Source organism: Grammomys surdaster, unplaced genomic scaffold, assembly GCF_004785775.1.
Source record: "Grammomys surdaster isolate TR1022 unplaced genomic scaffold, NIH_TR_1.0 126109, whole genome shotgun sequence".
Taxonomy (NCBI): domain Eukaryota; kingdom Metazoa; phylum Chordata; class Mammalia; order Rodentia; family Muridae; genus Grammomys; species Grammomys surdaster.
This window is the reverse complement of record NW_021620917.1, coordinates 613,294-627,184: the sequence shown is the minus strand read 5'-3', so window position 1 is coordinate 627,184 and position 13,891 is coordinate 613,294. Positions and strand designations below refer to the sequence as shown.

Genomic DNA, 13,891 nt, shown 5'->3' with positions numbered 1-13,891 from the left:
ACATACACAATAATCCGTTTTTAAAAGACCTTCCTTAGTGACTGGAGAAGTGGCTGAGAGGTTAAGGAGTGCTTGTAGCATGGCAGAGGGCTGGGTTTGGTTCCTAGCACCCACATAATGGCACACAACAATTTGTAACTCTAATTCCAGGGGATCCAATGGCTTCTTAGCACACATACATACTTGCAGGCGAAACATTCATACCCATAAAGTAAATAAATATATATTTAAAGACAGCCATTATTAGGGCTGAGGATGTGGTGGAAGTCTTGCCTAACATACATGAAACCCTGGGTTCCATCTCCTGCTCCTTCACACACACACCCCAAAAATATATGTGGTGTCATATAATTTCATATATGTGGGCTTATAATCCCAGTACGAAGGCAGAGGCAGGACCAGAAGTTTAAGGCCAGTCCTGACCGAACAGCAAATTTGAGGTGTATAAGAACCACTCTGATAAAAGAAATCATTGTTGTATATATGGACTATTTTGCTTTTACACACACACACAGACACACACATATACATATGCCATGCACATTCAGTACCTGCTTAGGCCAGCAGGGGGCATCGGGCCCCTGGACCAGGACTAGGCAGTTGTGAGCCACTCAGAGTGCCAGAAACTGAACAGAGCAAGAGCAGCAAGTGCTTTGAGCACTGAGCCATCTTTCTCCAGCCCCTCTACAGACTATTTTAGAGAACCCCAAATTGAGTATTAACACTGCCTAGCAAGAGAATGGAATGGCAGTCAGTAACTTATTAGCATAAGAGGCATACACTGTTCCAATGTTCATCATTCATTTAGCAAGGTCTGAACTTGAACCATGGCACCATCTGAACTATACAGTAGAAACGATAGTCACAGCAGAGGGAACAGTTCCTGTCTGGGATTCTGGATCTTACAACCCAGATGTATGGACAGGCTCTGCCTGGGGCTGTGTGGACAGCAGGTAGAACTCAGATCCTGGGTACAGATATCTCCCCGGCCAGTACATGGTGTTCTGGACCAGCAGAGTCCCTTGGAGGAGAGAGCTCTCCAGAGCACTATCCTCAGTTCATAGACTGGGAGGCAGGACTGGGCTGTCAGGCTGGCCCTGTGTCCTCTAGGACTCCCTGCAGGCCTCGGTAATGTCAGGAATATTCGTGGAACGTCCTGTAGCTTTAGCTGCAGTCTATGCATTTTGTCCTCAACTGTGTATACACTTGTCTCGGGGGGTTGGGGGGGAAACGGGCTGGCCTTCAGAACGGCTATGAAACTGCTCATCTGGCTCACAGGGTGCATGGATGACCTTTGACCTCTCTCCAGGTGGCCTCCTTTTCTCACAGGATGTTTGCTCCCAGTTGAAGCAGAAATCTCTTTCTTGTGTGTGTACACGTGCATGCTTGTGCACGTGCATGCTTGTGCACGTGGAGGCCAGAACCCAAAGTCAGGGGTCCTCTTTACACCCTTGTGGCAGTGTCACCACCGAGCCTCAGGGAACCCCCCATCATTGCAGGGACACACCCCTGCACTTGGCTTATCACGTGGGATCTAGGGATCAGACTCAGGTCCTCACACTTGTGCAGCAAGCATGTTATCAACGTGCATGTGTGTGTCCGTGTGGGCATGTATGTGTGTGAATCCCGAGATTTGTGTCTCATGGTCGGCCTGTGTAGTCAGATAATCTCAAGTATTGAGACAGTTTCCTGCTGGCTGCTGCAGATGACAGCTAAGCTAGCCCACAAAAATCCCAGCATTCTCCTGTCTCCACCTCTTAGGGAGCACCTTGAGTGCTCGGGTCCTCACACTTGCTGGCTTGCCCTTTGCCCACTGAGTCATCTCCCCAGCCTGCAACCTCTGCTTCCTTAGTGACATCATTTCTGCTGGGACTTTTCATTTTCTACCGTTGTTGGTATTTTGGGTGGTTTTTTTTTTTTTTTTTACTGTGGCCAAATTATTTTTTTCCCTGTGTGATTGGTGTGTGTGTCCCCATCATACCTACCTGCTTGCTTGCCTGCCTGCCGTGTGTGTGTGTGTGTGTGTGTGTGTCCATCCGTCCACAGAGGCCAGATACCCTGGAGATGGACTTAGAGGTGAGCTTGGATCCTCTGAGCCATCTCTCCAGACTGAGAAGTTTTAAAAACACACTTGAAGGCTACTGACGACTCTACCCTTCTTTGGCCTTTGATACATACTTACTTTCTCTACTTTGTTAACATGGGGTCTAGATGCTTAGCCCGGAATGGCCTGGCCTTCACTGTGCAGCTCAGGCTGCCCTCAGACTTCAGTCCTCTTGTGCAAGCCTCAAGGGCTGGAATCGTAGGCAAGGGGCATCGTGCTCTGACTGGTTTTAGCCTGTTTAGTGCAACCATAATGATCTCTTCAGAGCTCCCTTCCCTCACATAGCTGCTGCCTCCTGGGCAAGTTCCCATGGCCAGTCCTGTCTTCTCCAAAGACCCCCTTGTCCTCCCTGGGCCCTGCACTAGGCTGTCTGCATTTCAGCTGACCCCAGTGTGGCTCAGCTCTCAGGATTCAACCTGATTGACATGGTCATCCACACGTGTCTCCTCCCCCTCTGCTTTTGAAAGCAGCTGCTTCCCTGAGACCAGAATCTGGTCCAGACCCTTTAGAGATATTATCTGAAGTTATTAGACCTTCCAAAGTGTTCTAAGTCAGGAACTGAGCTCCTGGGTGGCTCTCGCCTCCATCCTTCTTATTGGACTTTTCAGACAGGGTTTTGCTATCTAGCCCAAGGTAGCTTTGTTTTTTGTTTTTTGTTTTGAGACTCTCACAATGTAGCTCAGGCTAGCTAGCCTAGTACTCATGTATATAGTTTAGGCTGGCCTCAGACTCCTTCTGAGATTAAAGGTATGCACCACCGGGTGTCTTTGTGTTCAAGGGTGTGTGCAGAGGTCAGAGAACTGTGTGAGTCTGTTCTCTCCTTCTACTGTGGGCCTACTGTAAATGCCTCAGGGCTATTTATTTTACAATTACTACTGTAGCGTGTGCGTGTGCGTGTGCGTGTGCACACGTGGAGAGCAGAGGGCAGTTTCCAGGAGTCTGTTTTCTGTTCTTTCCTTCTCCTGAGGTGTCTGCGATTGAACTCAGGTGGTCAGACTGAGCTGCAAAGCACTTTACCCACAGCCATCTTGCTGGCCCAACACTTGGTTTTCTTTTTTCTTTTGAGATAGTGTCATATAACCCAGGCTAGCCCAAAATTCCACATGAACCTAAGGATAATCTTGAATTCCTGACCCTCCTGCCTCCACTTCTCTCAGGCTGGGATAATCTGAATGCTACTGTTTCTGTAAGAACTAATTGGTGTCATTTTCTTCTCTCCACAACAGACATATCTGAAAATTCAAAAGTGACCCTTCCACAGCTATATGAGGGAACTGGGCCTGGGCCTGCTGGAGCACCCAGTGCTGTGACCACCCGAAGCTTGGTCCTGTGACCAGAGTGATGTGCAGCAGCAAGGTGGCCAGGCAGGTAAGGACATTGTCACTACTGAGCAAGGACAGGCCATTGTGGGTAGAGGTGGCAGTCTGGGGTCGGGTCTCCCAACCTGTCCCTTCCTGTGGTAGCAGAAGAGTCCAGTGAGTAGAACAGAGTGGTGAAGTGGGAAGGGAGCAGGCTACATTGTGGGGTTGCTTGGATGGGCGGGGCCTAGTCACCCAGCCTGCTGACACCAAGTGGGACTTCAGGACTCTAGAGCCACTCCAGGACGTTCCAGGAGAGGACTGAGGGAGGCAGCTATGGGACCCACAGTGTCCAGGAGCTGGCCCAGCCTAGCGTGAGAGTAAAATTCTGCATGCAACTGACTATTCTGAGTGGAGGGTGTCCTTCCTCAAGACACCCACCCTGTCCCTGCATTAGGCCGAGGCAGTAAGAAAGCCTGGATGTGTAGCCTGCATCCAGGTTTGCCCTAAGCTTGGGGATGAGAGTCAACGACAGTCACCTGGTTTTCACCACATCATCTCTAGCTGTCAATTGCAGGCCCACAGCTACGCCAGCTGGGGACACTGCCCTCTGCACTCCCTGGCAGGTGGGAGAACAGGTGTAGAGATGGCAAGTGGTGAGTGACACCAGCCTGCTAGTCTCTGGGATGCTCTGCACAAGCAAGAGCCTGAGGCTGTGGTTTCTGTGTCCCCCCCTTCCCCTCCCCCCTCTTAATTCCTGCATCAAAGCTCCAGACAATGGCCCCAGGAGGTGACTGGGTATGAAGTAGAACTTCAAGACCTCAGGATTCCTCCCCCTGCTGCTTCGATGGTAGGGGTGGGGCTGCCACCAGAGACAGAATCTGTTAGCACCTGACCTTGAACCCCTCAGTAGGACAACCCTGAGTGAAGTCGGCTGAGCTCAAGCCAGTCTATTTGCTCACAGATGGAAGAGACCAAGACCAAGAAAGGAGCAGAGCTTAGTGTCCTGACTAAAGAAGCTCTAACCCACACAGCACTTCCTGTGTGAGAGCCCTGTGAGGAGGCGTGGCATCCTATCGTTGGTGATGTACTATTGTTAGGAGACGCCTCTGCAGTAGGAAGGATCCACAAAAAGTTCACACAGGGTGCGCTGACCCAGCAGTTGTGACCTGGATTCCAACAGAGTTGTGTACACTTGTACTGTGGGCAGCTGGAGTGGCAGGTGGAGCCCCAGAGAAGGCCCAAGGCTGCCCCAAGAGCCTGATGTGGTGGGGACAGGCTGAATATACTAATATAGTTACTGTGTCTGCTTAGCACTGGTATCTTCATTTGTCTTCTCCAACGTTCTAGATTGTCTTCATTTCCTTGGAGGGTGGACTTTATTGCTTGTAAAAGTAAATACACCATAATCTTGTTTCCACAAGAAAGTAACAGACATACCAAAAAGAAAAAAACAAAAGAAAAAAAAAGAAAAAAGAAAAGAAAAAAAAAGGAAAAAAAAGAAAAACATAAAGTTGTGAGTTTATTGCATATGTAACAAAATGAACCTGACCTCCCGGGTCCAGCCTGCTCTACAGTCAACATTTTGTGTTTCCAGCTGGTTCCACAACTGCATTAAATAGAACTAGCATTTCTTTAAATACTTTCAATTCTGACATAAAACAGAACATTAGTGTACAACTGTCACAGGAAAATGGGCAGTAAAAACTGGGGGAGGACTAGGGGTAGCAGCAGCACTTCCAACAGGACCTTACAAAATAAATTAGAATACATTAGAAACACAGTTTAAAAACCCACACCGTTTCAGAAGGCTGCCACGTGGCCTCCCAGACTGCAGTAGGGTGGGGCGTGTTCTCTGCAGACGGTCAGTCCAGCGTCCACCTGACCTGACTGACCCAGACCTGACCGTGCGGCCAAGCCAGGGCAGGGGTCAGCAGCCCTCCCTGTGCAGATTCTCCTAACAGAAAGCACAAGACTGCAACCTGCTGCCACCCGACTGCTGCAGCCTGGCCCATCCTTGCTGAAGCACTGTGGAGCAGAGTGGTGTTGGCTGCGTCCCTGAGTGTGGCCGCCGGCCGCTGGTGAGGGAGCCTGGAGAGCTGGGCTCCTGAAGTGTCTGGGTGATGTGGGGGCCACCAGGAGGGCTGACAATCGAGATCTTACAGGAAAAGGCTTCACCCAGACCCAGGCAGGGCAACCAGGAGCTGTGCTGTGGGCCAGCCACGCAGTGTCACTTGAGGAGCATCAGAAGGACCTAGTCATGGTAGACAGACAAGGAAGTGCAGCGCTACCGAAGAAGGACAGCGCTGGGCATGAACGGACCTGGGGAAGCTGTGACACTTAGAACTGGCAATGAGGGACCGCAGGCAATGCAGGCACGACGGCTGTTAGAAGCCTTAGTGGGTGGTGTACCAACCAGTCAGCTCCTCAGAGGGCATCTGACACGGGACTCCTAAGGCTTGTCCCCTATCACTCCCGCGGCATGAACAGTGTGACCTGACACTCCTGCAGCACGTCCCAGAAGCACAGGACCCTGGTTTCCTTCATCACTGCAGACTGGGCCAGTGTGCAAAGGCAACAGGCAGGGTTTCCGGTCTCCAGGAGGAGTGTCACTGCGGGGCTGGCTGCTTCCTACGGACTGGCTGAGACTTAGGGCACAGGCTTCCTTGTACCTTTTAAATCCGCGAGTCATGAGGGAGCTAGGCTTTAGAACACCCTCGGACATGTGAAGGTAGGTGAAGTACAGAAGCCCTACTGGGGCAAGGCAGAGCTGAGAGACTAGTAAGGCCCCAGTCTGGCCTGGGAGGTGGGGCAGGTTCGGTCCTTGTGCAGTGAGGTCTGTCTAGCATCCTTTCTGTTCCCAAACCTGGCAACCCAGAGTGCAGCTGACTCATGCTCTATAGTGCCAGTGGCCAAGCTGGACACACCTCGTGGGTTAGGGGTGTATGTGACCTATGAATCCACCTCCCGCATCACCTCACCAATGCTTCCAGACCACACTGGACAGAAGCAGCAGGAACAGAAGGGAAGACTTCCCTATCCCCAGTCTAAGGGGAAGCAACAGAAAGAACAAAAGCTGGTATCCCCACAGGACCTTCCCGATCATGCCCCACACAACTGAACTCGCGGCTGAACCCGAACCCTGGTACCAATGAAATGTCTTGCTAATGAATTACCCTGTTCTCACTCCCACCACAAACAAAAACAACAAAACTACAAATGGAAACCTGGCAGCTGCTCTGCCTGAATCCAGCAGCTCTGCTGCAAGAGTCCCGCCTGTGAACCCTTGTGCAGACTGGAGGTGGCGCTAGAGATGCTAGGCTGGCTTTGGCGTTGCTCATCAGAAGACAAAAACTGAGCAAGTTGAGTCCAACTGTCAGCATCACGGCTGCTACTGGGGAGGAGGGCCATGAGGGAGGTAAAGCCCCCACCCTGTTGCCACGTGCTCCATCACACCCTGCTTTGTGCACAGCACCAACCCTGGGGCGCTGCCTAGGGGGACCCCAGGTCAGCGGCCTCTGCTGCTGTTCCATCCAGTGGCTGTGGTGACAAAATTGTTCTGTTAGTTTAGCTCTTAGCAATCCCCATATAAAAGTCCATTTCAAGACAGGCAGGAGCCTTCTGGATCCCCAGGCACAGGAGCAGAGCTGGACCCGGGGGGTCTGAGGCTGGTGTTGGTTATTCTTTGCTTCAAACTGGGTAGAGAACACAGCAAATTGTACTTTTAAAGATTTTCCCCCCCTGTGCAAACCTCCTTTTCAGCCAGGATACTGTGAAAAAAGCCCCCGGGCTTCCAGTGAAGGCTGCTGCAATTCCTTTCCCTCTCAAGGGGACCATTTTGCCTCGTGTGTCCTGCCATGGTGGAGCTCCAGCAAGCATACTCTGTGCCTTTATCTCCTGCTTAGAAATCCACCTGAACTGCTGCTACCTGAACAGGCCCGAGCCTGTGACGCCTCTGGAATTTGAGCTCAGTAAGCTATCGGCAGTTGCTGAACCTGAAAAGGGGCTTTGAGGCTACAATCAGAGGGGAGGCTCGTACAGAGACCACACAAACCCCCTCAGGGCCCACTTGGTCCTGACCATGGGCCGATGCTCCTGGAGAACCACAGCCTCCCCACCATGCCAAGGAGGCTGAGGGCAAACCCGGCTGCGTTTTATTGGATGGGTGATGGAGGGGTGGGTGAACTATAATAAAGGAGAAATAAATTGGTGGGAGCCACCTATCAAAGTCCCCTGGTCTGCCCTCTCCAAAGGAGGAGGGAGACGAGCCTTTTCCCTCGGTTTCTGGAATCTCAGGCCTCAGCCCGCCATGCGGGAGGCGTGCAGACGCCATATGCTTTGGGTCTGGTGGTTGTGAGCGACTCTGTGGCCACTGGCTGCTCTTCACTCCACGGCAAAGCCACAGGTCTCCTCCACCGCTGTCAGCAGCTTCTCATAGAGCTTCTCATAGGACTCATAGGGCGGGATGTCGATCCGATTAAAGCTAGAGGAGAACAAAGGAGCCAGGGTCACTGCGGGCCACCCAGCCCTCAGACACACTGCGGGGGCAGGGCGGCTCCTCTGCCCTTGGGAAGGTGCACAAGCACTTCAGCTTTCAACACAGGTTCTGTTTGCTGTGTGTATTTCCTCCAGTCAACCCACAGTGAAAATGTCCAGATGTACACAACCAACACGTAAGCCTGTACACTCGCTGTTCGCTGTTCTATCTCTGGGTGTCACTTTTCCACACTGGGAAGAACCCTGGCCTGTCTGTAAAGTGCACTGGTGACCACCTACTGAGGGTCAGTCAATCCCTACTACAGCATGCTGGGGCTCAAAAGTAAGACAACACCAAGCCCTAGAAAGATGGATGTGTGCCAACCTTCCTGGGAGCTCAAGATTTCCAGAGGGAATCTCCTTTCAAGCATTTGTGAAAAAAGACACATCTATTGTCTCACAGTGACTTAAAAGCCAACAAACGGAGAAGCACCAGCCTGTGAGTCTCAGGCGGGGCAGTCTGCAATGGTGTGGAGACTGGGTGAAGGCTGTACTGTTCTCTCTGTCCCTCCCTCCCTCCCTCCCTCCCTCCCTCCCTCCCTCCCTCCCTCTGTCCCTCTCCCATTTAGATCAGAGATGCTAAGTCACTGAAGGACAGAAGCCTTCTGAAGGGACACAGTGCCATGTGTCACCACCACACGCCTATTCTGTAGAGACACAAGCCGTACCATGCTGAGGCAGCCTTGGGGTCTTACATACACGGTCCTGGGAATGGATGCATTAGCCCATCTTGCAGATGTGAACAACAGTTGGGATATATTAAAATCATTCATCTCAAACCTCTTCATTAGGTCACAGCCAGCATTTAAACCTTCTGTCCCACCATGCAGCATCTCAACAACCTTGGGGACTAGACCCCTCAAGGAAAGGTAATGATCCTGAGACAGAATCTTTCCATAAAGTTCTGAGAAGGCAAATGTGGAGGTGCACATCAGACAGACAATCGCTGCCCCTTTCTGCCAGGCACATGCGCACATGCACACAACCAAGGAGCACCCATGAGCCTTCAGGTTACAGTCCCCAGTGTTGGAACTGTACCCTTAACTGCTGTACATCACACAAAATCAGATCCCCAAAGCAGGACCCAGTGGGACCTGCTGACTCCAGGCCTGTCTCACTTGACCCTAGGGTGTGATCTAGGGTTATATTGAAGACACAAAGGCCGTATGACCCCACAGAGGCAGAGCTTACCAGGTATGGGCCTTGGGTAGGTTGTCTGTATTGGCGTCTATCAGGTGGATGGTGAACAGTCGGGGCCCTGCCGCGCCTGTAGAGCCTTACAAGACAACATTCTAGTTACTGCACTTCAGAGACAGAGCATGGGAGTATGGGGCCCTGTGGCAGTTTGGCATGCTTGAAGCCCGGGAGCTTAGAGCCCCTAGATATGGCTTGCCCAGGAACCTCTTCTTGGGGTAGCTGAGGCATAGACTAGTTTGTCCCCATGCTTTACTTGACAGAAAGCCACCAGCCATTGACAGTTCTCTAGTCTGCTCTTCCTGGATGCTTGTGGCTTTTCCTAGCCACCTGCTGCTGAAGCTAAAGAAGCCAGTCTGTTGTACTGATGGGTGTGTTACACACTCCTATCCATAAGACAAAGGCTGGCAGTACGGGGGGTGGTGGTGGTGGTGGTGGTAGGGAGAGGGCTCCTGGAGGGGCAGTCTGGCCGCCTCCTTGGCCATGATGTCAGAGGGGCCACACACCCTGCTCTGCCCACCCCCTCAGTGTTGGGAGAAGCAGCAGGCCCAGGTTTCCTGTTAGCCTGGGCTGGGAGAAGGTGGAGATGCCAGCGGTCAGGGTGCTGGGCGAAGCGGTCAGGGTGCTGGGTGAGGGACCCATCACTCCTGCAGTCTCCAGTCCTGCATCACTACGGAATACGGGGGGCTCAGTGTCTCGAAGCCAGTGGCCAGCGAAACTGAAGTTCGGGAGTATTTAACCTCTAGCACCTTCTACCCGACTCCACCTCCCCATAGGCTGGGGTTAGGCTGTTGGTTTAAGAAGGGTAAGGGGACACACATCTTAGGCTGTGTATACCAGAAGCTACCAGTAGCCCCTGCTGCTCCTGGATTTTAAAAGAGCACATGGGATCCATAGGCCCATGGGGGGCTCCAGTGTGAGCCACACCTGCCAGGCACCCCACTGCTAAGCATCTGTGGTGAGAACACTGGCCACCCTCATTCTCTAGTGGGACGGACCACATTCCAAGTCTTGCTGTTCACCACCTCAGGAATGGCCCTGACTCCACGTCAGTCACCTTGCAGAGCCTTGAAGCCTTGGAGAGGAACTCTTGTGGATCCTGTCACAAACTGCAGAAGTCTGGCTCTCCTCTCCTCATCGAAGGTCTCCACTGCCTGCCAGAACCACCTGACGATGTTGCTGTCTGCCACACAGTGCTTCAGCCTCGTGTTGGACTTCCAGTCATTCAGGTCTATCTTGTCCAGCCCACCTATTATCAACTGGGGAAGGGCACCAGGCTGGGTGTTACCATAAAATGCCCGAGACACTGCCACCACCCCCTCCTCTAATACTCCGGATGCTCAAGAAACATTGACAGTACAACTCCCAAAACCAAGCAGACCCCTCTGGGCTGTAGTCAGTCACACAGCTACCTGTAGGCTGACACTCTGAATCTGGAGTGTGAGTTTGCTGTGCACCAGGAAAGAGTGACTGGGAACAGCTAACAGAACTCAACAGGCCATGTGGAATGAGGAGGCTTAGAGCACGCTGTCCACTTGTTTAAAAGCTTGCTCCAGACTCACTGCCCCGCACAGAGAGGCTCTACTCCAAAGCCCTGTCTCAGAGTGGGCAGAAGGCTATGAGAACAATCTGGAAGGCTCAGGCCACTTGGCACCAGGCAGAGCTGGCAAGGGATGAATGAGTCACTGTCTAAGGCCATGACGGTATGTTCTTAGTCTATGAATAGCCAGAGTGGAGAGCAGAGAACTGGCTGGGGAAGCCTGGTCCGAGGCAAGGGTTACCATAAGCCCAAGGCACAGACACCTGGGACTATGCCTGCAGAGTCAGTAACTGCTGGCAAGGAGACAGACACTTCTCAGCCTGAGACAAGGTTATCCAGGTGCCCTCAGTCTCCTTCCCCACCACGCTTACTACACAGAGGGTTGCCAGGAGCCGCACTGTCCGAGGTCCCTAGGATGCCTGGCACTTACCTCTAGTTCCTTCTGGTCAAAGGGCTTCAGTAAGTGCTGGGGAATGAGCTCGTTAAAGCCTTTCTGAAGCGCTAAAAACTGGGCTTCAATTCCTCTCATAAACCTCCAGTTCACATACAGCCTGAAAGGGAGAGCCGAGGGTTGCAGGTAATTGGGAAGGGACCTTGAAAGCACTGTGTCCCCACAGTGGCTGTGACAGCATAAATGAAGTTAATACAGAACCTGCCAATGGTTCTATATTACACTAGCCTGCGCCCACCCTCCCTAGTAGCTTTCAGTTTGCAGGTCTGGTCTTATCCTTAATTATTACTGCAATTTAATCACTATTATTTTAAGCGTATGCATGCTTTCTCTGCATCTGCCTGGTGCCTGTGGAGGCAGAAGGGGGTGCTGGTCCCCTGAAGCAGCACGAGCTCAGCCACTGAGTCGTCACTTCGCCCTTTCTACTCTCTTTCTGAGACAAGGTTCCATGTACCCCAGGCTGGTCTTGAACTTGTTTTCATAGAGGTCCATGCCGTCCCACCTGGCTTTATCCATCTCATGTGTTCTCCTCTCCCCATCCAGAGAAAGGGTCTGGGAAGCCCAGGCTGGGGTTAGCTCACTATGTAGCCTAGAATGGCCTAGAACTCTCCTATGTCAGCCTCCCAAGTGCTGGACTCACAGCGTGCACCACGACCATGCTACACCCAGCCTTTATAGCAAGTTAGAAGGGAACCACTTCTGCCATTCTGGTTTTCCACTAAAAAGCAGGAGGCCTTGATGAGACCTTCCAGAACTGCCAAGATTTCAAATGGGTCTGCAGAGCATGTGTGACCGTATGACCCACCCACAGTTCAGATTGCCAGTATGCATAAGTCCCTCAGGTTGGCACTGGGATGCTGTCATGGCCTCCTTGGACACACTGGCAGCCACATGGAGTGTCTACATCAGGTGCCCCTGACAGCACCAGCTCCCTCCATTTCGCCACTGAAGCCAGCCCTGCATATTACCGGACATATTCCTTCTTGTTCTCCTCAGTGACGGGCACATTTCTGCCATTGGGTTTCAGTTCATGCTGAAGAATCCGCCCAAAAGCATTGTGCTCCACACAGAAGGTATGATCCAGCACTGGCGTGATGTCGTTCTCTCTGTAGACACAGGTGAAGGCTGGTTAGGCCTATGCCAGGGAGTCCTAAGGGGGCTGAAGAGGGCAGTGCAGACAGCTGGCAGGTCAAAGTTCTGTCCCTGACTTTATGATGACCACTCATGGGGGTATCACTCAGCCATCCTGTGACACCAGGGGACATGAAGCCAGCTACATCTGCGAGGAGGCCTATGAAGTGGCAGCTAAATCAAAAGGACACAAGCCAGGACAAAGAGGCTTCTCTCCTCTTAAGGCAGCCTTTCAAAGGCTACCATTCCTACAAAAAGCACTGGAGATGTCAGGCTGACTCTTTATCTGCCCTACTTCTTGACAAGTGTTTCCCCACAGGAAAGCCCCTACTCCCCACGGCCCTGTACAGTGGAACAAGCGAGGCCAAGGAGGAACACCCCTCCGCATCCCTGTCTCAGGCCAAACTCCACACAGCAGCATCCTCAACCTGTGAGGGCCTGGGTCTTCCAGAGGTACACAGGTTTACCCTGTTTCTGCCACCCTGCAAAGCATTTTGGTTAACTCTAAAACAAAGGTAACTAAACATGAATTTTGTTTTGAAACTTTCTCTTGCCTTCTGCAGATCTCCTGAGAAACAATATGGGTGCATGTCCAACCCCCCCACCCCCACAAACCAAGAAAAGTTACTGGCTGGCATTTGTAATCAAACCTAATAACAAGCCAAACAAGCTTTCGAAAAGAATACAAGTCAATTAAATGATCACATCTGCTTTGTTCATTTGTAATCGCAGCCCAATGTTTGATGTTTTATAGTTAATTCTGTTACTCTCTTTAGTTTCACACCTATCCCCCAAAACAATGTGCACACAGCAGCAGCATGAACTCTGGGGCTGTGGGACAGGATGGTGACACTTACAGAATCCACACCAAGCTCTTATGCAGCTCTGGGTCCACTGACTCCAGGTCCGACAGCTGGATGGGTTTTCCCAGGAGCTGCTTGTAGAATGGAACTGTGAAGCCCCCGTTTATGTAGTGTCCGTGGAACACAGCCAGACCCATGATGCGACCCACAAAGTGGAAGTAAGACAGATGGTCCTATAGGGGGCGCCAGAGAACGGCAAGCCATTAGGAAGATGACCAGCAGGCATGGAGACCCACCTCCCACAGGCTTTCCGCTAATCTAGGCCTAACAGGACATACACTCAGCTGCCCATCACCTACCCGTGACCAGACAGGATAAGCTGCCATTGACTCCAGCTTCACTCACGTCTAACTCCAGTGGGATTGGTACTTCCATATTCCTTCTGCCTCAGCCTTCAGACTGGGATGACAGCTGTGCACTTCCACACCCTGGCCTAATACTCTGTATGTGTGGGTCCACTATCTCTTCCTGAGAACTCTTAGTTAACTTGCAAGGGCCTGGTACAAAATAAAAATGTGGAGACCTCAACAGTTAAGAAGGGTGTGTTTCTTCTTCCTCAACTGGAGGGGTTCTGGTGTTTCTGAAAATGTGTCAGGATTCAGTTTCCAGGCTGGGTAAAGGTTTATTCACACTGTGTGTGTGCATGTGTGCTATGTGTGAAGGTCACCTTCATCGCTCAGGCGCTGCCTAATTTTTTGAGCCAGTATCTCTAGGAATCACCCAATTATACACACACACACACACACACACACACACACACACACACACACACAC

General features: G+C 51.7%; 1 protein-coding gene across 2 annotated transcripts in view; it reads right to left on the bottom strand.

Annotated features, from left to right (window-relative positions):
- Positions 1-4,904: 4,904 nt before the first annotated feature.
- Smurf1 (SMAD specific E3 ubiquitin protein ligase 1) overlaps positions 4,905-13,891 on the bottom strand; it is an 89,773-nt gene continuing 80,786 nt past the window's right edge. The window contains exons 13-18 of one of the 2 annotated variants that reach the window (XM_028756029.1): positions 13,112-13,290; positions 12,092-12,229; positions 11,103-11,223; positions 10,190-10,391; positions 9,130-9,214; positions 4,905-7,885 (exon numbers count right to left, since the gene is read on the bottom strand). In XM_028756029.1, coding sequence (XP_028611862.1) covers positions 7,786-7,885; positions 9,130-9,214; positions 10,190-10,391; positions 11,103-11,223; positions 12,092-12,229; positions 13,112-13,290 — 825 coding nt within the window. In that variant the 3' untranslated portion in view covers positions 4,905-7,785. The remainder of the gene's footprint in view (positions 7,886-9,129; positions 9,215-10,189; positions 10,392-11,102; positions 11,224-12,091; positions 12,230-13,111; positions 13,291-13,891) is intronic. The other variant, XM_028756031.1, reaches the window with a different exon arrangement.